The 25,923-nt window shown below is 42.4% G+C and overlaps 1 protein-coding gene across 6 annotated transcripts in view; it reads right to left on the reverse strand.

The window, feature by feature from the left end:
* The window catches only part of Rab3-GEF (Rab3 GDP-GTP exchange factor), a 73,053-nt gene continuing 47,130 nt past the window's right edge, over nt 1-25,923 (reverse strand). For 4 of the 6 annotated variants that reach the window (XM_089566233.1, XM_089566231.1, XM_089566232.1 and 1 more), the window contains 11 exons: nt 22,394-22,586; nt 21,210-21,330; nt 20,012-20,228; nt 18,575-18,601; nt 17,838-17,948; nt 17,426-17,590; nt 16,681-16,753; nt 15,126-15,232; nt 1,515-1,587; nt 1,073-1,119; nt 1-310 (listed from right to left, as the gene is read on the reverse strand). In XM_089566233.1, coding sequence (XP_089422359.1) covers nt 233-310; nt 1,073-1,119; nt 1,515-1,587; nt 15,126-15,232; nt 16,681-16,753; nt 17,426-17,590; nt 17,838-17,948; nt 18,575-18,601; nt 20,012-20,228; nt 21,210-21,330; nt 22,394-22,586 — 1,212 coding nt within the window. In that variant the 3' untranslated portion in view covers nt 1-232. Of the gene's footprint in view, nt 311-1,072; nt 1,120-1,514; nt 1,588-15,125; nt 15,233-16,680; nt 16,754-17,425; nt 17,591-17,837; nt 17,949-18,574; nt 18,602-20,011; nt 20,229-21,209; nt 21,331-22,283; nt 22,587-25,923 lie in introns of those variants that run through there. The other 2 variants (XM_089566230.1, XM_089566235.1) reach the window with 2 other exon arrangements.

Consider the following 25,923-nt stretch of genomic DNA (forward strand, 5'->3'; position numbering starts at 1 on the left):
TTGTTTGAGTAACATCGATGTGCTTTTATTTTTCCAGTACAATAGCGCCAGGAGCTAAAGCCTGCTCCAGACCATGCAACACTCATAATCATGACTCTGGCAAGCCTGAAACTATTATATGACACATCTGTAACTTGTGACAGTGTCCTTTTTCTAAGTATATATATATTTATATATATAAACACCTCACTGTCAGCAGTTGTGAACTCTGCTTCTTGCAACTTCGTAGAGTTCACGGATGACTGGGCCGGGGATCACCAGAAACAACGTATGAAAAAACACAGAGAACTGCATAGCATATATCATTTGCCTGAAATGAAAAAAGAATGTCCAGATTTTTAATGAAGGCAGACAGTCAAGCACTGACTCGAAAACAAGACGCTGTATCATACAAGGCACAGGAAGCCTTAAAATGCATCAAATGTTATCAATGACTGAGTATCTTCAAAAGGTTAATTTAGCTAATGTCAACTTGCCCTCAATACTAAGCTCATAGTTGCACAGGTCAAAGTCATAAGAAGTTCTAAAAACAGCACTCTTTTGGCAGGCTTCATGCTCTTCTATTTGGTGGACAGCTCCAGGTGGTTTTGGCAAGTACCTCAAAGAAAATTTTTTCTTTCTTAATAGAATGAACTAACCCTAGATGACCACCACCCCAAACCAATGGGTGCATGCCTTAATGCGTCCATTAAAAAGCTAAAAAGACCATGACTAATGATCAGGCAATAAGCGATTAGAACTGCTTATTAGCAATGTTTGCGTAGACAGACAAAGTGCAAGCATGTGTTACTGTGACCGCTGCAGAGTCTATATATAATTTGTACTCACTACACCAAATAAAGTAGCCAGACATCATAGGCATCAGTGATTATTATTAACTAAAACTGATATTTTGCTGCTCAGTCTCGCAAAACTGCAATAGTCAAAATTTTGCTGCTCAGTCTCGTAAAACTGCACTGGTCAAATTCTTCTAAATCCAGTTCACTTTAGTACTCCGCATATACTTTCAGCACTACATCCACAAATATTGCCCAGTTTTCAAGTAAATCTCTGTATTTAATTAAATGCTCACCATTTTAGACTCATACTTCCTCTCGATAATACGATGAGTCTTCGGGTCTGCAACAAAAGTATTGCATTCTACTCAGTTACAAAACACACACGAAACAGCAGTCTAACTGTGATGCTGCCAGTTGCAGTTTTTCTCCAGTTTACATAAGTACATCAATGAATCAACATACAAATGATATGAAACATGCAAAGCTAGACAAATTTCATGACTTAAAAAAATGAAATGACTTTTGCTATAGTTTAGAATTAATCAACATAATTTTAAAATAGTAAATCCAGTATAGTAGCATTTCCTCTTATTTTTTCGAATGGAATGAAACAAACGGAACAAAATCAACAAAATCTGGAATTTTCAAAACAGCATATCTGGAGCCACAAGCTAAAACAGGCACAAAATGCTCTCCAATTTGGGAAAGACCACCCCACTTTTGTGGGCTACTTACTGTATTCTTCAAGTACAAAGATGATATTGTTCTGTGTGTAGCATCTCTTGATATTTTCTATTCTTACAAAGAACTGGAAGAATGAACAAGTTTTCCAACATCAGAAGCATGCAGAATACATAAATTACAAGAAACCACCTAGTGCTGAGTTTTAAGAACTATGGCTTGACAGCTATGCAAACACACCAGCTCTGTACCCTTCTCCTTTTACTTTTCCCCCAGAACAAGCCAATGGAATGCAGTACACAGCTACAAAGGCATGCAACAAATACTGCATTAATGCGAATGTAAGCACATCTTTTTTCCATATCTTTAACCCAGGGGGCAGAGGAAGATGGGGGACATGCTTTGGACCGATGTGGGGTTTTACTTCAAACTTTTTTTTTCTCCTTAAACATGGCAATCCAAATACCACGGTGTGTTAAGAATACCAGTGTGCTTACATTACCATTAACACTGTACTTGACGTCCTTATCGCTAGAAATCAAAGCAAATGCCTGCACATAAAAAGTAAGCCTTAAGAAAAAATGCACGCTCCCACTAAAGCACAAAAACTGTTGCACAGCATGGTGGCATAATTCAATTTTGCACCAGTGATGAGCTGTAACAGTCATTTTGCGACCTAACGAAGCTTCAATAACCTTCTAAAAATATAAATGGGCAAGATAGGAGTTGTAATTTTGGTTGCTTGTGTTGTGTGAGCTTTCAGTATAGACGATGAGTTGTGTTTCTGTGCAACTGTATGGAAAAGCACTTGGGCGGCCTGAACATAACTGTGGTATTCATTAACCTCCATGAATGTGGTTCGTGTTGTGATCCACTACAGAGATCGCCAATTTTATGAGACAGTCGAGTGATGTACTGCACTGCACAGACCTAGAGGGCACGCAGTCTTTGCCGTGCAGTGCATCACTCGAGCACTCTTCACAACACTGATGAGCACTGCACTCTTTAGGAGCCTACACAGGTGATGCAATGAGGTGCAAAGGTGGAACTAAAAATACAACAAAACCTCATGTACGATGTCATTTTGCCCAACAAAGTCATCATATATGAGACTTCACGTATGCAAAAAAATATACATGAAACCATCATATATGATGCCAAAATGAAGAAGCCACCTCGACGAAAGCCAATGAATCTGGAAGCACCCGAGGCAGCTCTCAATAATTACCTCCCCAAGCACCTAACGCATTATTGCAAATAAAACTGTCTTTTAATATTTGTACTCATTTCACAATAACAGGTATGAATGAAAGAAGTATGCTTCCACACTTAAAGCACCAATTTCAGGCAGCATGCAACCAAGTGCCATGGCGGAGAATGCCCAATGAACTCGAACAGTTACTCTGGATTGCAAAAACTATCGATGCATTAAATATAGGCAATATTGATCAATTTAAAAGGAATGCAAAGGAAAATGTCCCTAGGAGCTGGATAAACTTGGGCACGTCCCTTAAATTCTACCAAAGCATTTTCCAACTGCTGGGGTGTGCAAAAAAAAGATTAATTTTGAATAATACAGAGCACCACTACTGACTGCTCAATCTTTTTCTTTTTGCTTCTACAGTGCTGATAATTTCCGACTACCTTAAGTTTTAAGCCTCAGTAGGAAGGAACTTCAATGCCAGAAATGAGCTAATATTCAGTCAATCTTAGCCCAAGAAATAAACAGGGCCTTGAAAAAGTTTGAAATATTATTCTGCTTCCTACAAGCCAATAATTTTACGTGTTGGACAGAAAAAGGAAAACAAGGACTGTTGGAACCGAATTGAGATAAGCAGCCTTTAAAAGCAAATGAACAGACAGCACACAAATATGTGAGCTGAATATGTACTATGAGCAGACATCGAATTCTGCCCTCTCAATAATGCTACAACGTATACCACTGTAGCCAAAAAGCAAAAAAAGACAGCCTAGCCTGCATTTGAGATTTCAGCCTACACAAGGCTCTTGCAATGAGGTTTTGCTGTAAATAAATGTGCTGCCTGTGTGACAGTAGCACATTAATAATAAATATAAGTAAAACATTAAAAAAAAGAGCTACAAAGGGATTAAAATGCAAAAACAAAACAAGAATGAATGAATGTGCAGCAAACCTCTACAGCTAAACACGGACATATCAGTGGAAGGGTTTTTCGAGGTACAGTCTTCGTCAAAAGTAAAGAGCCCACTGTGAGACTGACAGTAGGTGGCACCGGGCCGTTTGGGAAAGCTTCCGTAACCCTCTTAGCACTGCAAAGCTTAGAGATTAAGCAGGACAGCTCTTAATGCTCTATAGGTAATCACAACCATGGAATGACCACATATATGTGATATACAAAGATGTACCACTTATATGTGGCATGTGCCGCATATGTGCACCACGCAGTGGGCTCCTCATATTTTTGCAGACACTGTACACCATGCTCTACCCCTTTTGATGTGAGAAACGTGTCATGCCAGTGCAGTGAGGTGGATGGGTGGAAGAGAGAACAACCAAAGTGCATCGGTGCAATACACATGTGCTACCGATACCCAGTCTAGCACGCGACAGCAGGTCAGTCAAAATTCAGAAAGAAAAAAGAAAAAAAAAACAGAAGGCGCAAACGACTTTCCTTCGTGAAACAAGAGGTTGTCACAAGGTGAGCAGCCTCGCTGCGAGTTTTGACCAGCACCATTCGACTTCAGGGCACAGTTAATGCGGCAATTATTTAGGCTGGCTAGACAACAACTCAGGGCTGTTATCTGCCAAGACGCTTCGATAGATAGCATTGCGAGATTCTAATTTATATTCTAACCACTAGAACAATGTCCAGGACCTAGGAAAAACACAAGTATTGCATTCATTAGTGACAATTCAGAGTTTTAATCTTTGTTCAACTTGAAGCTCAAGCAACAGCATTGCTTACTGAGGCCTTCTGAAGTAAACAAATATGAAACAGAGGAAAAAAAACAAACAGAAAAGATGGGGAGATGAAGGGACTCTGCTTGGTGACAAAGGGACTCTGTAGACTAATAGCAGCAGCTTCTAGCAGGCATTAAAATATTTGTTCAAATACGCAAAAATAAAGCTCATTTAGGCAGCTTGCATCCTACAGTTGCAAAAGCCCAGCAGCCAATCTATTCAAGGGCGTTGCTAACAGATGCACACCCTCATTCAAGGTGTATTCAAGTTAGTACCATTGTACACATTTGCGCAGGTACGCTTTTTCGCTTTCAAGCTAAGCCTCATCTCTCCCTGAGCTCAGCAGCCTGTGGAAAGGAGTGCAGAGTGGGACACACAGGAGCACTGGGACCGGGAAGGTCTCTGCAAGCTACACAACAAGCACGTGCAGTGACAACACACATGCAACAACAACATGCTAAAAGGTGCAGTCACAAACACCACTCCACTGCCACAAGAAGACAACTGAAGCAGCCAAGGAGAAACAGGGACTGAAACCAGTCGGATGAAGACAGAGTGACAGAAAGCAAAAGAAGAGAAACAGCTGAGGCAGGATTGTGTGTATGTGGTGTGCAAGTCTTCATCGATGCCGACCAACATCTGCAAGAACAAGCACAACTGATAGACGGGGCAGGCAACTGGTCGGGAAGGGGAAACCATAGCAGCAGAGAAAAGACTTGAAAGGGGGAAAAAAAAAATTAAAACAAGAAAAAAGCAAAGTAGAAACCCAAACAACTGCACAGAAGATGGGGGGTGGGGGGGGGTGACACCCACAAACCGAAAGCAGCAGCAAAAGAAGAAACTTTTGGAGATGGTCAAAGTCACGTCAAATCATGTGGTGTTGCTCCAATTCTACGGGAATCAAGCAATATAGATATATATATATAAGATAGACGGCATCATGCTTTTTGAGACCAAGTTGAAGAAAAGAAAAGAAAGAGAGAGAGAGAAAGAGAAGGTGGTAGGTGTGCGTGTGCGCATCTGCTCATGTTGGCACAAGTGTTGTTGCTGCCAGGCTGTCACAACCACGAGTTGCGCCGACCTAGCAGCCAACTGGAGTGCGCTCAGCTGTTTGTCTGCGTGTAAGACAGTAGCACGGCGTGCAACTACAGTGCAGCAGCTATGTACGGCAATGCTAGTACAACTATTGCTACGGCTAAGTAAGTAGTGACTGCTGTTGTAGTGACAGTTGTTGTGATGGTGGTGGTGGTGGTGACAGCAGTGATGGTGGTGACAATAGTAGAAGCAGCCCGCCCTCTTCAGCTTGATATATATATAAAAAAAGAAAGCTTTGCTTGCATTTACACAGTGAGAGTGCATTTAGCAAGGGCACGCACTACTTGACAGTTAGCCACAAGTGAAAAAAAAGCTCATTTTTAAATTAACGCATTTTAGGCACATCTAGGCAAATGTCTAAAGCTAACACTTTTGCATTCTCCAGCCCTCTAATATGTTTAACTGCAAAACAGTAGCGACAAGGGAAAAAAAATAAGAGTTGGGTCTGTACCTCAAAGTCCTTTTCCCCGCATTCACGTGGGAGGAGTGGACAAGAGACACACAGCGACATAGAAGAAAGAACCCCAGGGTTGGCATTAGTTAGGGGGGAAGAGGGAGAGGGGAGGGGGAAAATATATATATGTATTTATATATATATATATATACAGGAATGAAGAAAGACTGCATAGGTTGTACATACACGAAAAAAAGGTATATAACTGCGGAAAAACAAAAAATGCCAGCTTGGTAGAAATGACAGAGCACACAGCTGTGACTGCAAACACTGCTACAATTCTGTATGCAGGCTTGTGGCTCACCTAAGACTGCAGCAGAAAGCCTGCTGCAAATGCGCGAGACTAGAATTAAAAGAGAAACCACTCTCTCTCCATGCGCCGTAACTACCCTCTAACACAGTTTCACATATATGTCCAGTAGCTCAGTTTCCTGTTCACTTTACTAACTGCCAAGTTCCTCAACGCCTACTTAACCTATAATTGTAAAATAAATCAGGAGTGACGAAAGCAAATTGGAAAGTAGGGAGAAAGAAAAAGGGTTTACTTGCAAGTACACCAGCAATGAACTATAACTGCATTACAAACGGAAGTTAGACTATGACAGCAATGCACAAAAGAAGAAAGTTGGCTCAAGTTGCCGAACAACACAAAGCCGTCTGAGCACTTGTTCACTTTGTTCTTAACCTCCGACGGAGTCAAAGCGTAGGAAGAATAAGAATGTGAGAAAAACGAAACAAAGTGTGCAAACAGGCAGAAAGAAGGAAAGAAGGCAAGACAAAATGTAAAAAGAGTTTGGGAAGAAAGAGGGCACTTCCATTTGCCTAATGGATAAAACAGAGAGAGAGAGAGAAATGGCTTTTTGAATGTGGAAGGCAAAAAGACAAGCATGTTGACAAAAGCAGTAGTGGAAAAGACACAGTATAGGACCATCTCAAAAGTCCCTTCGCTTGCTCCTTTCTTTTCGACCATACGAAAAGATATCTTTTTGTGGGGTGGGGAAGAAGAGATGTGGTACGTGTAGATATTTATAAAAAAAAATCTGGGCAGGAAAAAGAGAGGTACGTATATGTATATACACAAGAGAAGAGGCGGTTATACGAAGATATATATATATATATAGATATACAAATGTGGAATCAAAAGTGAATAAAAGAGGGAGGAGGGCAAATGTATCAAAAAATAGCATGCACAGACCTCATTCCAAGATTCACCTCACTAGAGAAGTGAGCAAAAAGACAGCTGGCTTCAGAAGGCAAGAAGAGACTGCTGCGCACAGATTTACGAAATTTTATCCAAGCTAAGAGTCGCCTTCTCAATATAAAAGGCACCCCCGCTACTGTACAAGTGTCCAGGACGGCAAAATTGAAGCAAAAAGAAGAAGAAGGAAAAAAGAAAGAAGTGTGCATCAGCAATGAACACTTCTTCACAAGGTAGGTCTGGCAAAAATTTTGGACAAAACAGAGCGCTGGCATATACTGCTACAGCTTCCATGAAATGCTTCAAAAGCAGGAAAATACTGAACAGAACTCATGTGCAGAAGAAAAGCAGAATTCTTCACCCTGTAGTAAGAAATGCACTACAAGAGTCTTAAGTGTTAAAAGGACTTCAAGAGTGCAAAAAGAAAGGAAAAACTTCGTGTCAGGTTAAGTAGTTTGCTAGCCTTTAAGGGCACTTCACTTTCCCATATTAACTGTAAGAGGACCTAATGGGAGATAGAAATACAGTGAATAAGTAAATAAATAAATAAACAAACAAACAAATTGACACGAAAAAATAATGAAAAAAAAAACAGAAAGAAGGAAAGGCAAATTTTTGCTCTTCCCTGGAGCAACACGGGCCAAAATGCGATTCTGGGAGTTACACTGGCAGGTGGGAAAGGAGGGAGCAAAGGTAGCTCTGACATACAGCCTCAGTCACCTCAAGGGGTAGAAGGGAAAAAGAAGAAGAAGAAAAAGACACTCAACTTAGTAAGACCATGGGGGTCATATCAAGCATTCAGCAGCATTACACCAAAAGTAAGCAAATAACAGTGAAAGCAAGCAAGAGGAGGAGTTTTGAGAAGGTCCTCTCGACACAACAGAACCAAAAAACCAGAAACCATCACTGTTGGCCTCGCTGCCATTCACATCAAGGCTGCATACAGGTGTTGCAGAGAGTAACAGCTACACTGATTGTTACACTCTCATTCACTTCGTGACACCAGAGTAAAAGAACCTCGCCGCAGGTTAAACCTCCACAGCATCTAGTTGGCTGTGACCCGACAGAAAAGAAATATATTTCGGGCCAGGTTTAAGGATCACCTGAGCACCTTATTCGGGGATCATCCAAGTGTTTGCATTTATGTCTCTCTCACTTGTTCCGTTTTTAATAAGGCTTACTTGCTAGGCATCCATCCAAGCGTAGCCATACGGCTACAAAGGAAAGCTACTCAGCTTCCACAGAAACGTAGTAGTTTAAGAAAAATGCGACCTGGTATGGCGTTCGAACCTGGGATCATCGCTTCTCTAGAGCAGCTGCTCTACCAACAGAGCTAACCGGGATGGCTAGCATATGATCAATAACTCAAAGAGGGAACAGCGTTAGTTAAATGTTTAGGGGAATCCCCCAAGGTGGAGTAGATTTGTAATAAGGGAGTAATTACTCATTGGAATCCACCCAAGCGCAGCCATATGGCTTCACTTCATTTCATTTTTCAGCTCAACTATCCTATTCTGCCAAAGCCTGTCTACAGATGCTAACGGCATGATCACCACACAGATATCCTGCACATATTTTGTGACATATTTTCACAGAGCACTGCAATCTTTTGTTGCAACAGCACATTATGAGCAAGTAAAGTTTCTGGTAAGAATGACCATGAAGCACAAAATCTAAATGTATACAATGATAATTCCGCACCTCACAAACAACAGGATAGCAGTAATACTATGATCTAAGCAAATAAAATGCTCGGGAGAAAAACAGCAAAGGAAGGGAGAGAGTATGTGACACTTCACAAATGGATTGCGTAAGTTAGTGGACCTGACAAAGCTCTTTTCTTTCACTAGTCGTGGGAAAGGCAGTTAGACCCTGGAGTTAGATCACTGGCTCTTATATTCAAACAATAGCAAGCATTAAAAGACAGCCCCGGCATGAAGACAATATTATTAACACGTCACTTAAACTACTAACTAAACAACCTAGTTTCTGCCTTTGGCACCTATCCTAAGGAGGAAATGGCACATTTACTGCAGGCCAGTGAGCATTCAATCCTCTGTTTTACAGTATGACAGTTGTACTGAGATGACCACTTGAAATGAAATTTCAATGAGCACTGGACAGACCGCAGCTTAACGTCACCAAGCATCACACCTAACAAAGACTTCCATTGCTTCATTCCACGGTCACAGCGATCGTTCAGGAATCCAAAATAGGCACTTCATGGCTAAATGCGTGAAATTTAAGGCTCCTGTGGTACACTGTAACAGATGCCCACATAATAAGGGTTCGTATTGTGGATTTGGGGTCTGGTGGCTCAAATTGCGAACTAGTAGAATCAAGCACTGGAAACAGCTGCAGAAAAGTGCAAGCACGCCACCTGAGCTCACTTTTCCTCCTTCTAGAAAGTCAGTGCACAATCACGAATCAGTAAAGACTAAGCAGCATAAAACAGGAAGGCTTGTCTTAATGAAATGAACTTAAACATGGCTGCTGCATATAAGAAAGAACAAACAACGTCGCATCCCCTGTTCACACCTGTGGGCACCATACAATTGAGATACAAATGAGGCCACAGTGTGGAATATCTCAATGAAAACGAAATGGATTCCTGAAAATAACACTAAAAGACCTGCACATTAATATATAAAGGTGCTGTCTTGAGCTGCTACAACTTGACATTAACATGGGTGAAAACACACAGTATTATCCCCCACTTCATATGCTGATATGTGCACACAGTCATCATGCGATGGTTTTAAAGAGACAATAAGTAAGCTGGAATGAGCAAAAGGATTGAACAGTAAACTGTCCCTGCCTGTGCCATCAGGTATAATGGGCGCGCCAGATAAGCACATTCTAATGGCTAAGAGGCTACTTTCCCCCAAGTAAACCTTTTCAAGCTAGAAACAGTAAAAAAAATTAAATACGGGTATCGCCCCCTACAGGCCATTTCCGTAACCAAACTGCAGTGAATCAAGACAGCTTTTGTGCGTGGATACTTGAGGCTAGACCACCAATCACTTGCCGACAGTTATCACAGAGTCCTTTTCAGTTTTAATGTCAAGAGTTTGAATCAGGTGATAGAAAAATTCTAAATACAATTTCCTCAGCTATAAATACCTCTTCTGAGGCCAAAGAAAAAAAACAACAGCTTAGCAAGAAAAAGCCATAGAACTGATTTTACCCCAGACAAAAATTACACGGACGTGTCCTCGCCGTTCCTTTAACCTTTCGAGGGTTTTTGCCGTACACGTACAGCGGCGATCTTACGTTTGAAAATTCACACTGCACTGAGAATATATGCTCAGTGGGAAGTGCTGCCACCTCCTAGAACTTGTAAGAAGTGTTACAAAAGTGTTTGTGCCACCTTCTTATAGAGAAAAAGAGAACTGATTTTGACCTTTAACACTTTGCGTAATTTACGATGACGTGCTTGCAAGGTTTTGATTTCTCTGCGTGCGTTGCCTGGTCTTGTGGAGGCAGTGAAAACTGGTTTTTACCTTGACTGGCGCTGTCCTTAGCACGTTATTACCAGCACTCAAGGGGTACTATCACTCTGCGCTGTGTTTACTCAGTTTCTTTCGAGTTGTTCAGATGCCTGGTAAAGTTGCGTTTAGGCACAACGCACCACACTCTCTTCTAGCAGTGACAGTGATGGCTCTCTCAACTGGGACTAGACCAGCACCAACAACAGATGAAACGTCCACAGTATGGAAGGCAAAACGCAGGCAGCCCAGTACAACTAATGGCGCACCACTGTTCAGAGAGGGTGCCTTAGACCCTTTTCCCCTTCGCTTAGCGCAGCCACACCCAGTGAAGGTGCCATGTGTGCGCTAAACTTACTCAGCGCTCCAAGCGGAGAGCAGACACACGTTTTATGTGCGCGGAATGCGACGAGGCACTCTGCACAGAGCCCTGCTTTGAGAACTATCATAAAGGGAAGAAATTGCAATTTTGAGAGATGTTATGACAAAAGTACTGTTCCTAAAACGTTTCCCAGTTTTATTCATTTTGTTTGTTCAAAATCAGCAATACAAAAATTTGATCCTGGGGAGAAGGTTTTTGTCATTAAAATAAAAAAAAAATCAACCCTCGAAGGGTTAATTTGAACACAGCTTGGCATTTTTTACTGCGTCAGGCTGTCGCATTTTAATTCCCTTCAGTGCACTTAACACTCCACAATGAATAAGAAACCCCCAATTATGCTGTTCCAGTTCATGAGAAGTGTACTGAATGCTTCACTAAGCAAGTACTAACACATTACGATACAGAATTACACACTCAAGCAACAAATACTATTGTCTTGTACAACACAACATGGAACCCATTGTGCTTAATCTGAGAGTCCAGTTGGGGGAAGTAAACTGGGCATCAAAATCCTATTAGTACTTCTTCTTTTGTGCTTGCTCAGAACATTTGGAGAAGTGTGCAGACTAGGGGATTAAGTAAGCATAAAGAATGTTATGAAAGGACTGCATATGTCCAGTTGCACACTACATGTAATGCAATATCATGGCACATAACATTTTGAGTCAGTCTGTTAGGAACCATATTTGATAAGGACCCCTTTCCAAGGCCTTTCACATCTTCAGCAGATAAGATGATCAGAGGATGGCACAAGTGCTACGTCTACCTCTCATGCAAGGCGGAACAAAGTAGCTATAATTTTTTTTATGCACAGCCTATGGTTTTCCCTGTGCTTTCGTATGGTCCCCTGGAAGACGCACTACTGGTGTTGCTTTACACGACGCAAATATATTCTCACATTTGACTTTGTGTGTCTCAAAAAGAAAAAGAGTGTGCAGTCTCTTAATCTTAAGAGCGTGTCCAGTCCCGTAGTACTTTACAGCTGCATCTAAAAATCAGCTTCTCAAGACATTCAACAGGGTTTTTTGAATGCCAAACTAAACGAAGTGCTTATATTTTAAAAAAGCAAAGCAGTTTTAATGCCTCCCAAGCTTGTCTGTGTGGTTTATTTAGTATAAATAGAAAGGCAAATCATTTGCACTTGAAGTTTTTGAAAAGTACATCTGGTTTTCACTAACAACCCAAGCAAACTTCCAGTGAATTCGTGCCTATGGTGGTCTATGGTTTATCCACTCATGTCACCTTTATAAGCATTTTTCTTGTATGCATGCACACACAAACAATGAACTGCAGCATAACGAGGTTCACAATGGTACAGAATTAAGGCTAGTCACTATAATACTCTAGTGATTGGCACAGGGTAATTGATGTCCCTTTCACTACAGAAAAAAAAACAGTACTGTGCCAGCACATGCCCATTTTTCTCTTCTCTTTTGCGAGCCGGAATGAGACTCAGTTAGACTGACCTTCAGAAACTAAGATGCTGTTTCGAGCTACTGCATGAGCCACTGATTTGATCGCATGCGCCTTACACTGCAGAGGAGCTACCCTGAACAGCACATTATAGCCTGCAAGAATTGTAGCTTCGACATTTGCAGCAGCTTTGAGTGCATACAACATACAAACAGTAACTGGGAATAGGCATTTGAAGCGCAGATCCCTCAATTAATTTTTGCCAAGGGAGCTTCTTACAATGAAAGTCAACAACAGTGTAAGGCTAAGCTAGAAAGGAGGTCTCAACATAGCAGCATCAAGTGAAGACAGACTGAAAGGTACTGTCTTCTTTTGCATTTCTCTTTTTCATTTCCAAAAGGGAAAACAAAAAAAAGCTTTCAGAGCACAGCAGCAACTGTAACATATTTTGAACAAGCACTGAAACTGGTTACAGCAAGACAAAAACCACAAAAGATCACAGGCGTAACTATAATTCTTCTTTTGTCTTGAGCTTGCTCAACAGAAAGACTGACGTGCAAAGCACCAGACTTTTATTCACCCAACTCCAGCAGCACATCTGTGCGTAGACAATAGCTATATCAGAAGAAACAGCAGACAAAAAAAAATATACAACACTGATTTATATGCTGCTTTGTTCTCTAGCAGCTGTCTGAGATCAGCTGCAGCTAAAAAAAGCACCTGGTTAGGCATCTCTTATGCCCCGAGTACTGTCTACTTGCATTGTATCGCATTGGTACTTGCACAGGTATACTAGCATCGTCTTTGCACGTTGCTACTCATAAAATGTGTTCCGACTGGACGACTCTGCGTGTATATTTTCCACTCGCTGATTTTTGTCTAATCCTACATATGCTACATCCATGCTTGCCTACAAAACCAGGACAAGAGCCGCCACACAGCAAGTTCTAATTAGCAATCAATGACATTTGGCCAACTTAACACCACATTCCTTACACACTAGCAGACGATGAAAACTCACGGCATACGCCAAGTGATGACAACAAAGACAGGAACAGTGCCGCAAGCAAAAAATATGCGCACAATGGCGACAGAATATTTTATTAATGCAGAGTACTGTTCCACGGTAATCTTCGGAACACTACGATAATTGTAAAATGAGTGATGAGAAAAACCATTGTGACTTAAGGGAACCAGGAAACCAGACTGAGTTGGATATGAAAGCAACGTGAGAGCACATAAGATGCCAGATGCAAACATAGCGTTATTGGCCACCACTGGTGAACAATAAAATCGGCAAGCACTGTGTTACTGCAAGAATGTGGCTCTGAGGCTCACCAGGGACAAGGTTAAGTACTTACTGGTAATTCAGCAAGGTGTGCATTCATCAGCATGTCTAATAACTAAGAATGGTAAAGTTGCCCTGTTTACCTTAATTTCATTTTCAATCTCATTCCTCAAGATCACACATATTGGAAGTATAAATTAAGCCTAAATTAATGTGGATGAGTTCCCTTAATTCATTTGACTGTGAATGCCACTTTTACCTCACCTCACTCAGTTTTCTCACACAGTTGCAAAGAGTGATTGATACCAACAATGAATGTCATCCATTGCAGATTTGTCAGTTCTGCAGTGTGACAAGCGTTGCTTGCACGGACAGTTGAAGCTTGCAAGTTGTTCCAATACTATTTTTCCTTGAACAGTGACAGCGCTACATTTGACCTATGCGCAGCGTACTAGCAAAATAAACTGTGAGCAAATCTGTTTAACTGCACCACCGATTTCTCCCAAGTAACAATAAAGCTGTGAAGTGAACACATTCAAACTAAACTCGCTTACTCAGAGAAAAAGGAATGGGGCAGTATAAAATGCTGCAAAATACATAACCAACAAGAAATCTGTCAACACCTAAACAACAAACACTCTCCCAGATGATGGCAAGTGCAGAGACTTTTAATTACAGTTTCAGTTACACTGAACCGATTGCCATGAGAAACACCTTTACTGGCCACATTACTGCCAGTGCCAAAAACAAAAGTAAGAGTAGTACAAAGGGGCACTGTTTTGATTCACTGTTTTCGTTTTCTTTTTCTTTCATCCATTCAACTAAGCTGCATACAGGGTTGGCCGACTGTGGTACGTTAGGACGATGTTACATTCATGCACAGCCTGAATTCGGCGCTGTCTCCTTTCACGCAAAGTTTGCACCAAATAATGCTTCAATACTGAAAATGCCTGAGAAAAATTAAATGAACGATGAGGCTCGCTGACTGGAACAAAACTTGTAACAACAAGAAAACTCTAGTCTACAACTGTACGACAGGAATATTTTAATACAAACAAGACGCGGTTTTGATCTCTTATAAAAAAAAATTGTCGGCATCTGAGCAATCTTGTTATTGCTTCCATAGCCACCGGTTGGATGCAAATACAACTGGCCATGCGGTGGTGCTGCCACCTATAAACCCGCTTATGAAGTGGACTGAGAGCCAACAAGAACAATAAACGGCAACGCTCCTCTGAGACAGCTACAGCTACGCACGCCGGCGGTGGTGAAAGGAAAAACGTGGTCGCACACACCTGAAGAGACATCACAACAAAGTACAGAAAACCACAGTAAGGGTTGCACAGATTAAAATGAAAAGACAGAGAAAGAGAAAAAAAAAGGGGTCAGGCAGACAGACGGCCTACCTTGCTATTGGCAAAGAGCAAGCCCACGCCTTCCATGCATACTTGCAAAATGCCGCCTTCCCGCGTTGTCAAGTCCAGCACTGGAAACTCTCCTCCGAGTTCTGTGCCTGCGCAGAAAAAAGAGCATGTGATAAATGGTTAGGATGACACAAAGGAGTACGTAGAGCAGCAGGCGTGGAACAGCACACCATGGCATACAACTTACCACGGTGCGCCAGTGTGCACGTGTTAATTGCTACATGTTTGCAAGTCTCACAGAATGAATAAGAACCTTAATGCACATGTGAACAGCTTATCATTATTTTTTTTTTTTAATTTGAAAAGTTCACACACGTGAGAACCGACAAAAAATCGGAGTAAATGTGTTACAGTACATATGAATGAACCCAACTAACTGTAGTACTGCATTTATTTCGCTATGCTCTTATGGAGTAATAGTAAATATGTCTGGCTGAAAATTAAAGTATTTGGAGAAGTAGAGGCACTGCACTTTCAGACTGTTTCTTCTAACAACACACAGGGCCTCAGGAACAACATAAATGGAGAAGACATTTGCCTGTACGTTTATTACAGAATTACTTTTAGTCGAGAGTTTCACTTTGCATGGGCTGCGATGTCACAACAGAGTGCGCAAAACCACAGCAGGTCATGTGCGTTCATAGAACAGTGACACCGTTGCTGCTCATCTGATCACATGTGACTTGCAGGGGTTGTGCACGATCTCTGTCATGTCACAACCCACATGATGAAAACCGAAATTCCTGGCAGAAAAACTGAGCTGTAGCAAGTAATATAAACCACAGCAGGCCATATCTTCTCCAGTCCTGTCATTCTTGAGGCCCGGTGTACAGGCATCAGCAAAAGACAGAACCGGAAAACTTGCGGGGTGTCCCTGCTCTTTTCAAGGCAGGTCAGGTGATCTGCTTATAAGGTCTTGAAGACACAACAATGCATTTTATTTCATTTCATTTTATTACCTTAAAGGCCCCTTAAAAATGGTGTTACATAAGGGGTGGCAACAATTAAAAGCACACATTTTAAAATAACAGATGTTGAACAAAAATTGCAGAAAGAAACCTGACATTACGTGTATTTACTTGCCCATAACCACATTTACATTCGTAAGCTCAGAGAAGCTCAGAGTCTTGCATTACTGGTTTGCCGTAAGCCCTCTGTGGCTTTGTTATAATTGTAATCCAGCACATTATAAGTATTAACTTGTTCAGGCCAATCAATGATGACCACAAGCTGAACTCAGTATTTTATGGTTTATGGTTTATGGAAGTTTAACATCTCAAAGTGACTCAGACTATGAGGGACGCCCTAGTGAAGGGCTCCGGAAATTTCGACCACCTGGGGTTCTTTAACGTGCACTGACATCGCACGGTACATGGGCCTCTAGAATTTCGCCTCCATTGAAATTTGACTCCCGTGGCAGGGTTACAACCTGCGCCTTTCGGGTCAGCAGGTGAACGCCATAACCACTGAGCCACCACAGGGGGCCAAGAGCTGAACTGAAGGCATGACGCATAAACTAAAGGCAGATCTCACTTACCAGACTTGAGTACATTTCCTTGGGCAGCTGCCCTTTCCATGGCCTCTTTGATACAGTAGTACATGTCCTTGCACTGAAAAAAAAAAAAGAAACAATTCAACACCAATTTTGCTTACCATATGATTTTAGGTGACCAGTAGCAAAAGTACCATGTCTATAAACAAAATAAATATCAAAATTTTGAAAATATTTCGGATAGAGGTGCAGTAACGGTGAAGTTATAGGCGTTTGGAAGCACACAACTCCACTTCATACTTTTCGCAGTGCCCTTCCTTCGATACCCATCAGGCCTGCCCACACCTTTTTCGCTGTGCCAAGCCTTTGTAACAGACCAGAGCAAAGGGGGCCACAGAATGTCTGAACTCAACCCCCCAATGGGCCATTTACCTTGTTTTCAATTCTGCAGTGCGCACTCCTGGTTTTGATGGCTTGATAGTGTTCTGCGTTCTGTGTCCGCTTGTCTTACCGGCCATCGCAACATGAGAGCAGGCACGACTTTTTTGCTTAGCCATGCGGCTGCCCATTACAAACAAGACCCTAGTGCGACCATGACCCTGAAAACCATTGTTCCAGCATATGGCCCCACATTTCACAGCTGGTCAATCAGTTTCCAATTCTTCAGTGCAACAAAATTGCTATAGAAATGAATAAAGAAGAAACTGAAAAAGAAGACAAAAAAAGGAGCCCTCCACCCAGAAAAAATCCCCTGGCTGCCGCAGCAAGAAGAGGCATCTCGCCCCCTCACCTTTTTTGTGTAGTACTTGTGGAGCTGCGTTTGGCCTGAGCTCCGCCTCCAGAGACAAAGTACCTTGTTTTTGGGGCAGTAGGACATGTTCACCAGCCTCTCATACCACCAACGTTCTATCACAACACCATTGGCACCGCGCAGCACCAGTCCGTCGTCCCTAACCTGGGGGGGGGGGGAAGCAATTTCGATTTCAGCAGCCGGAAGGCTGGGTGCTGACGACACGCTGCCGAGAACTACACGTACCACTTAACAGATTTTCAAAAACCGCTCGCACACTACCTGAAGACATGTTAAATCAAACCTGACACCGCCGAAACACATGTGCGAGAGATGTACAGCATAAAATGCTTCGTACTTTTTCCACCACCTCAAGAGGTTGGCCTACATAGCAGGCACTAACTGCACTTACCTCAAGAAAGCGCACTTCTTCGTCATCGGTGTTTGTGGTGGTGTGCACAGTGAAGCACTGAGACTGCATCTGCCGACTTCCCAGAGGCTTGAGGTCGATTTCGTTGCCATACTGAAAGAGAGATGCCATGATCAAAACGGCTGGGTGATGTGTCACAGTAGCTACAGCCTCAATCACCTCTCTTCGTGAAGTCTCTCTTAAGGTGGCAATGAAGGAACACGGAGGACAATGCCATCGAATTTCCGGGCAGGCTAAAAATTGGTTCCATGGCTCTTTGCAGCTATGCTGATGTTTGCTTAGCAGCAAAAGATGCATTTATTGCCGAGAAAATTAAAAATTCAACCTAAAAATGGGGCACTTTTTTTTTTTTTTCTTGCTACCATCTGGTTGAACCTGTTATGTCAATAATGAAAAGGACTGCCTGATCACACTTTGGAAGCGAGTGCAAAACAGCCTAGCCTCAGAGATTTGCCTAAAAAAGTATTAATGTCGCCGAAGTTTGCTCGAGAAACCGGCCAGTGGCAGTGGAATCTGTAGAGTAATTTTTTAATCGTGTCTACATTGCAAAGGGCCTGTTTTCAGTGAGAACAGCCTTTTTCTCGTCAGACCAGACTAATCTGTCGATACAGGCAAACTTAAATTTGCCTTCAGTGATCTTTCAACTTTTCAGAGTACCCCATTTGCAGTTGACGGCAAGAGCCACTCTAACAGACAGAGGAGGAACAAGCAATGCGTACCTTCCTGATCCTGTTTCCATCCCGGTCCTGAAACCAGACAGTGCAGGAAAGAAACTGATTGAAAGAACCTATCATACACATTGCACAAAAAAAAAAAAAAAAAACAAAGAAAGAAAGAGAGCTTGGGGGCAGCATTCTGGAAGTGTCAACTAAGTGCACATGTCCACTACGGTCTTCACCAACTGGTCGGAGCCCCTAATGCAGCAACTGATCGTTCTTTTGCTGTTACTGTTATATTATCTCGGCTGAAACTGCACTTTCCACTGCATCACTAATTGTAGTTCGAAGGTGAATATTAGAAAACTTGTGCTATAAATAACTCAGAATTTATACTAAACTGTTCAAGATCAGAAATAGGTTCAATTTCAGTTTAAGGGCAGTGAGAGGTTCTATGCAACTAACACAATCCAAGATGGTGGTGTAGGCATTTTCCTCTCTTTTTTTTTTTTTGGAACAAGCGAACATGCTCCATTTACACGCCCATTTTAGACACATCCGCTTAGTGAACACTTCCCAAGTATGGACACAAGTCACATCACAAAGTTAGGAAAAAAATAAGCAAATCATGGGAAAGGCAGCCATGCATATGTGCACAAGTTCTTGGCACTCCGTTCAGCCAGACATAGTAGCAATGACATTCACAACAATGTTCAAGCATTTTAAAATGTCCTGTTGTGTTGCTTAGCACCACAGCTGGGCATACATTTCCTTGAGTGAAGAGCTTTCATTTGCTGCAAAATACGCATGGTCACGAGCACAGATCAAGCATGTGGCTTTCATTTTTTTCACTGAGGAGTGTTGAATGTTGCAATGTCCAAGCTTTCTGGAATCATAACACTGACTACTTCAATTTGTTCCAGAAATGCACATTTCAATCCAATGGTAGTATAGTAGTGAATTTCAGCAGTGGAGTAGGTAGGTAGTCATGACAAACATTACTGACTCCAGCCACAGTACTAATTTGTCAGTTCTTTTTTACGCTTGCTGACTGGATGAAAAGAAAAAAAAAAAGTTAATCTAGGTTTCAAAGCTTGTCTGTCCTGCAAACCTTAATAAAACAATAAGCAATGTAAGCAGAAACTAATGCTACATACACACAAACTTCAGATACCACGACTAGAACGAAGGAAACCAACTGACCAACTCAGTCAAAACGGAAAATATAAAGCACACAATACATTTCCAATTTTTCCACAGCCCTCAGTGATCAATAAAACAGCAGTGCCATGCCCATCCTGCAATGTCTTTAAATGCTTTATTATTATTTTTTTTTTTTCTTTTTCGCACTCTGGGCTCACTAGCTCCCTCTGCTTGCTTCACAGCACTGTTTTGAAGCACGCAGCTGGCATAACAAAGATCAGTGCAGCGTGCTGTTCAGGTGGTCCACCTCTCAATTAGTATTCCAGGGTGCCCTCAAAAGGGTGGGGGCAGTCGTACCACGTAGTCGAGGGAATCCAGAATGGTGTTGATTTCGGCGCTGTAGACGAGGCTGATGTGGCACTTGCCCAGCAGGCGGCGAGCCCGCCGCCGGATCTCTTCGATGGGTACCTCCATCATGAGCATGAAGGCGATCAGGTTGGAGAGCAGCGTCGACAGCAGCCGGTCTTCGTCGTGCTCCAGCCGCTTCTTCTCAGGGCTTGACAGGGACCGGTACCTGAGAGAGGGAGAGGCAGGTACAAGGTAAGCAGCTCTTAAAAGGTGCCCCACTGGGGTTCTGACATTTAAAGGTGCACTGAAGAGGATTCTGAACTTGTCTTTTTGCCACGGGAACTCGATCTACACGTTCCTAGCATTCTTAGAAACTGCGACTTATTGCCCTGTATGGCCGATTTCCCTAATTAAATCGAATTAACGTCCGGCTCCCGCCCTTCTTTTTGAATTCTGCCTCGTACGATGGGCGGAGTCGACCAACGCGTGAAGTTCCTTTCAGCCAGCTCCGTGGAGGCTTTGCTTTCGCTTTATTTTGTTTTTTGGTTTCCATGAATAAATAGTTTCATTCGCAGATAATACAGCCGCAAAATAAGCCTGCAGAAATAAAAATACGCGCGGACTATTTGCTACTACGGACTACTACGTATTACTCCGCCGATGGCAGAGCGGCAAGTCGCCACGGGACTGGGTGAAAGGCACTCCACGCGTTGGTCGACTCCGCCCACCGTACGAGGCAGAATTCAATAAAAAGGGTGGGAGCCAGCCGTTAATTCGATTTAATTTGGGAAATCGGCCATACAGGGCAATAAGTCGCAGTTTCTAAGAATGCTCGGAATGTGTAGATCGAGTTCCCGCGGCAAAAAGACAAGTTCAGATTCCTCTTCAGTGCACCTTTAAGGATTAGGCAGTTATGACTAGTAGAGGTGTGTGAATATATTTGAGACTTCAAATGGCTTACGAACAGTATTTGCTATTCAGTTTGACTTGCACTGCACTTTCACTATGCAAACAACCAAGGAACCTTTCTTCACTGTTAATGGAGAAAGAATGGTGCACCATTACATTTTAATTTCGGGACAAAAGCAAGAAAAAAATTCCACTGAGTGTCCTCACCAGCTCTGCCAGAACTATTTTACTAGGGATAACATCATGCAGCTTCATCAACTTCAAAAAAAAAAAAAGCAGCAGCAGAGGAAATGCTTGCCTTTCCATCAGAACCCCTGGTTGCTGGTCCATCCCAATAAGGTCACGTTCTTGCGCGACAGCATCGAAGAAGGCATCTTCCCAGAACTGAGGCTCACCCCAAATGCTGGCTCGTTCTTTGCCTGCACACGAAGACAGCAGAGTGAGGGCACAGAGTTAGCAGCTATGTCTTGCCTCCAACACTACAATGAATGAAAGGCAGTGGAATGCTTTGTGTACGGTCAATACATTTCCTGTGAATGTCTCGCGAATTGTTTTATGGTAAAGCATGGCACCACCCAAACCTGCGAGCAACTTGCAGCTCAGATACATCTCTGTACCACTTGTGGCTATTCCAAAGGTATTCCTGCAGCCCAGCCTCCCTGTCACCATCATCATCAGCCTGACTACGCCCACTGCAGGGCAAAGGCCTCTCCCATGTCTCTCCAATTAACCCTGACCTTCGCCAGTTGCAGCCACTGTATCCCCGCAAACTTCTTAAACTCATCCGCCCAACTAACTTTCTGCCTCCCTTGCTACGCTTGCCTTCTCTTAGAATCCACTCCATTACCCTTAGAGACCAGCGGTTATCTTGCCTTTGCATCACATGCCCTGCCCAAGCCCATTTCTTTCTCTTGATTTTGACTAGGATGTCGTTAACCCACGTTTGTTCCCTCACTCACTCTGCCTCCCTGTAGTCCTCTGCAAATTTTGGTTAATGCAAAGATACAGTAAACCCTCATTAACCTGAGGTTGTAAAGAACAGAAAGCTTTTGAGATAAGTGAAGGAATGAAATTTTTGGTACATTGTAAAAAATTTAAGGACTTTATTTTTATTTTATTTTTATTTTTATTACATAGCGGAACAAAGGTTCCGCTATGCAAAATGAGCACATAATTATAATAAAAGCCATCCCATGTTAACAGCCTGTAGAAACCTGGACTACAAAGACCAGCACATGAACGTTGAGTACATGACTGCACAATCATTTTGAATTTACTTCACGTTGAGGGGTTCCCCCTAAATGCATTCAAAAAAACTTCCAACTTCCATCATGTTTCGAGATGAGCAAATTAAGAGTTAACAAGGGCTCACTGTGTTCCAATTTTTCACCGAGTGCAAAGCATAAGCAACACGCAGGGCACAGTAGAGATTCTGCCTCCATCTGCTGTGCTGGGGCCCAGCAGCAGCGCGTGTGCACCCACCAATCAGGCCCTGGTAGATGTACGTGCGGCACTGTGGTGGTGGGGACGAGCGAGTGGGTGTGCTGGGACTGGCCCCCTGGGCCCCCTGGCCGCCACTGGGGTTCCTGCTGCCCCCGGCAAACCCGAAGCCCCCACTCAGGCTGCTCTTGGTGCTCCAGATGCTCGAGGCACGCATCTGCCTCGACATCATGAACTGTGCCACGGAGGAAGAAGAAGAGGAGGCAACAAATTTTGAGGCTAGCACCCATGTGTCGGAAACAACAGACTCACTGTGCAACGGCACAATGCAACATGCAATTCTTCAGTGGCTAAGCAGTTGTGCAGCGATAACTGTACAACTATACGACACTGATTAGGCAACTAGTTGTAAGTAGGCACTAGTTCTTGTTTTCCATTGTGTGCTTCAAAGAGTACCCTCATGGACATCCAAATAACTTAAACAACCACTTGCAAATTAAAACAGGCAAATTTTTCTTCGCCAGCTGGGCCATTTACCGCCACTGGTAAACCGGCAAGAGAGCAAACTGACTGACGTAAGCTACTGCTACAAACTACAACAAGCCTCATTTCTTTTTTTTCCAATGTGCAAGTTGGATACGAATATATACGAAGCATTTGACAACTCAACAACCTTCAAGCGTTTTGTGCAATGACAATTTTTCAGCTAGTCAAAGCTCAATGTGGAGCCAGAAAACTAAGGTCAATAGCCTGCCAATAACAGCTCTGCCCTATATCAGAGATACTACCATCACTGTCCTGGTCACTGATTACACAGAAGCGCATCGCAGGCTGCGAATTTTTTGTCTGACTTACACTGGAAAAGATGCAAAAGCGCCACCAACCACGAGCATCCTAAATGCTGTGCACAACTGGCCACACAGCAATTCTGAGACTAGTAAGCATATGCATTCCCACGTGATCACAGCTAAACTTACCACTGCTAACCGATATGTAAAACAATTTATTTCAGTGCTCGAACTCGATTATGCCTTAAAGCAAGGCCATGTTACAGCGATTAAATAAAAGCTTTTCGCCAAGTCTTTCTGAAATAAAGAACTTACACTATATGTGAATTCTCAGCAAGTGGCTACTGAACTCTCTCCCTATGCATGCTAATGCATTTGTGTAATATACAGCTCAACTTATGTTAACAGAGAGCCCGCAAAACAAATCTGCAAGCTTGTTTGTGAAGGAAAGACTACATTCCTGGCGACATACTGAAGTTCCAGGAACAAAGCAAGCCAGGCAGACTTTCATGACAGTTGTTAACATGGGACAGAAAAAAACAAATCCAGACTTGCATGCATGCATATGCAAGCATGCAGTAACGAGCAAGTGGTTGAGCACCTCTCAGTGCAATGTCTGTGTCTGCCTGCAAATTTAGGTGGCATTTAAAAACAAAAAGCAATGCAGGAAAAAGTCTGTGAGGAGGGAAGTAGAAAACTGGGAACTAGATTCAGCGTTGTCCTGTGTTGTTGTTCTCCTGGTGTCTCGTACTTTCGCTGGTGAAGTTATGTCTAGATTCAGAGGCTTTTAACACTCCAGAAATGACTAGTGAATTTAAGACTGCACTAATCAGTATACTTAATTCTAGACAGTGTTATATATTATTACCTGACCCTATCTCAGCGCCCCAATGTGAAGATGCCATGCTTATCAATACCTCGTGCTTAGCAATTATAGTGTGCCAACCACTGCTGAAAAATTAAATCGTTTACAAATTGAATCACCTTGCGAGTTGTTTAGACCTAGTATTAAATAAACAATTATATGCAAGTGCTAATTAGGAACCTAACTGGTTATTCGGTGAAAATAAGGCTCAAGTTACTAACTCTTAGATGGGCGTATGCGTAGAACACAATGAAAATTTTGCTTTCAGTACATTTTTTTCCTCCTGCAACCTGCTGTAACGAGAGCTAAACGTGGTGCACATCGGCGCTGCAGAAAACAAGGACGCAAGAATGAGAAGTGAGCACGACAAATGCCAGAAAACAGACAGTCAGACCCACTAGTGTCCACTAGGTCACCATTTTTCCTTAGCATTGGCGAGCATTTCTTGCCATGGTAGAAGCAACCAACTCCCCACCTCTGCTTTGAGCGACATAACATCTCATGTTCACTGATTTGCCAACAAGCTGTGCCAAAGTTATGGACTAAGAATTAATGTTAAAGTTTTTAACACACGCAACCTGTCACAACTCTCCCACACTTGCCGCGGCATACAGTAACGAATTTTATGAGCAGCATGGTTCCTGTCAAGGCACACTTGCAGTAACGAACAATGTTCTGTCCATCCTGCCCTACAAAGTAAATAATTTTAAATGTATCAAATACATCTAACTAAGCACTTGCTGGCTTTGTCAGTGCAGTCAAAGAACTTGTAACTGCTCATGGCCTCTGAAGAGGTGACATCAGATTCTGTGAGAAGGTATGGTAATATATAAATTCTGGCATTTAAAGGTGCGATAAATCCCGGTTTATAGGCTATTAAACAGACTACTGCCTTAAAGCCTTTCATATCTTTAGCAAAGAGCAATGGTTCAGCCACTAGCATTTACCATTCCATTTATTTGGTGTGGAAACCTGTTTCTTTTGCTGAGGAACCCAGATTTGCAAGAACGAATTCGTATCCTGTGTCATAGTGCTTAAATAAATTTTCACGTTAGGGCATGAGGCGAGTCACCATGGGCGTGCTCCTTCCACACTGGGGCTTTTAGTCCCTTAAATAGTGTAGAGCTTGCAACAATGAATAAGTAATCTTTTAATGCTGTGGCTGCAGCTCAAAAAGCCACATCTGACTTTGTACTTTCTTCTAACTTTCTTCTAATCAATAAATTGCTCAACGTAATATAGAAGTTTTATGCCATACAATGCCTTTAGTACCTCACATTCAGTCATTTTCAGCAACTTTTGTACCCTTTTTTTATTATCGGAATATTCCAACACATACTAACTTCAGAAAGAGAAGAACCTCTGAGCACTATCTGTAAAATCTTTAGATTTAAAGCACTTCAAATACAGAATGTGCTAACTACGTGCTTAAAGTGTGAAAATGCGACTTACTGGCACGTGGCAGGCATGGACATGAGCCTAATAATTTCAAAGTACTTCTCACATCTCCAGTTTTAAGCTTGTCAAAGTTCCAGGGTGGGCTCATTCTGGTGCACAATGCAAGTTAGCGAAAACAAAGACAACACATGACCTCAAAAGCTTGCACTTGCGAAAGCGCTGTCACTCTCCTGCGGTGTTGTTTTCACAGAAAAAAAAAAACCGTACAATCTCTCCCTGTTCCAGTTTCACACACACACGTTTCCCACTCCTAAGCCCTTAGCTCCAGCCAATACCTTGCAGTGGCATACCATATTGCACTGGTAGGCACATAAAGAAACAAAAAACATCCTTTCAGCAGACACTAAGACAGACAACACAGAATGCAAGGCACACACACAAAACACACAGATCAAGCATGCACAACATGTCAGGCAAATAACTGGAAAGAATTGGAAAAAGCACCATTCATGTAATGTAGT

This window comes from Amblyomma mixtum, chromosome 1, assembly GCF_055824585.1.
Source record: "Amblyomma mixtum isolate Tamu chromosome 1, ASM5582458v1, whole genome shotgun sequence".
NCBI classification, from domain to species: Eukaryota; Metazoa; Arthropoda; class Arachnida; order Ixodida; family Ixodidae; genus Amblyomma; species Amblyomma mixtum.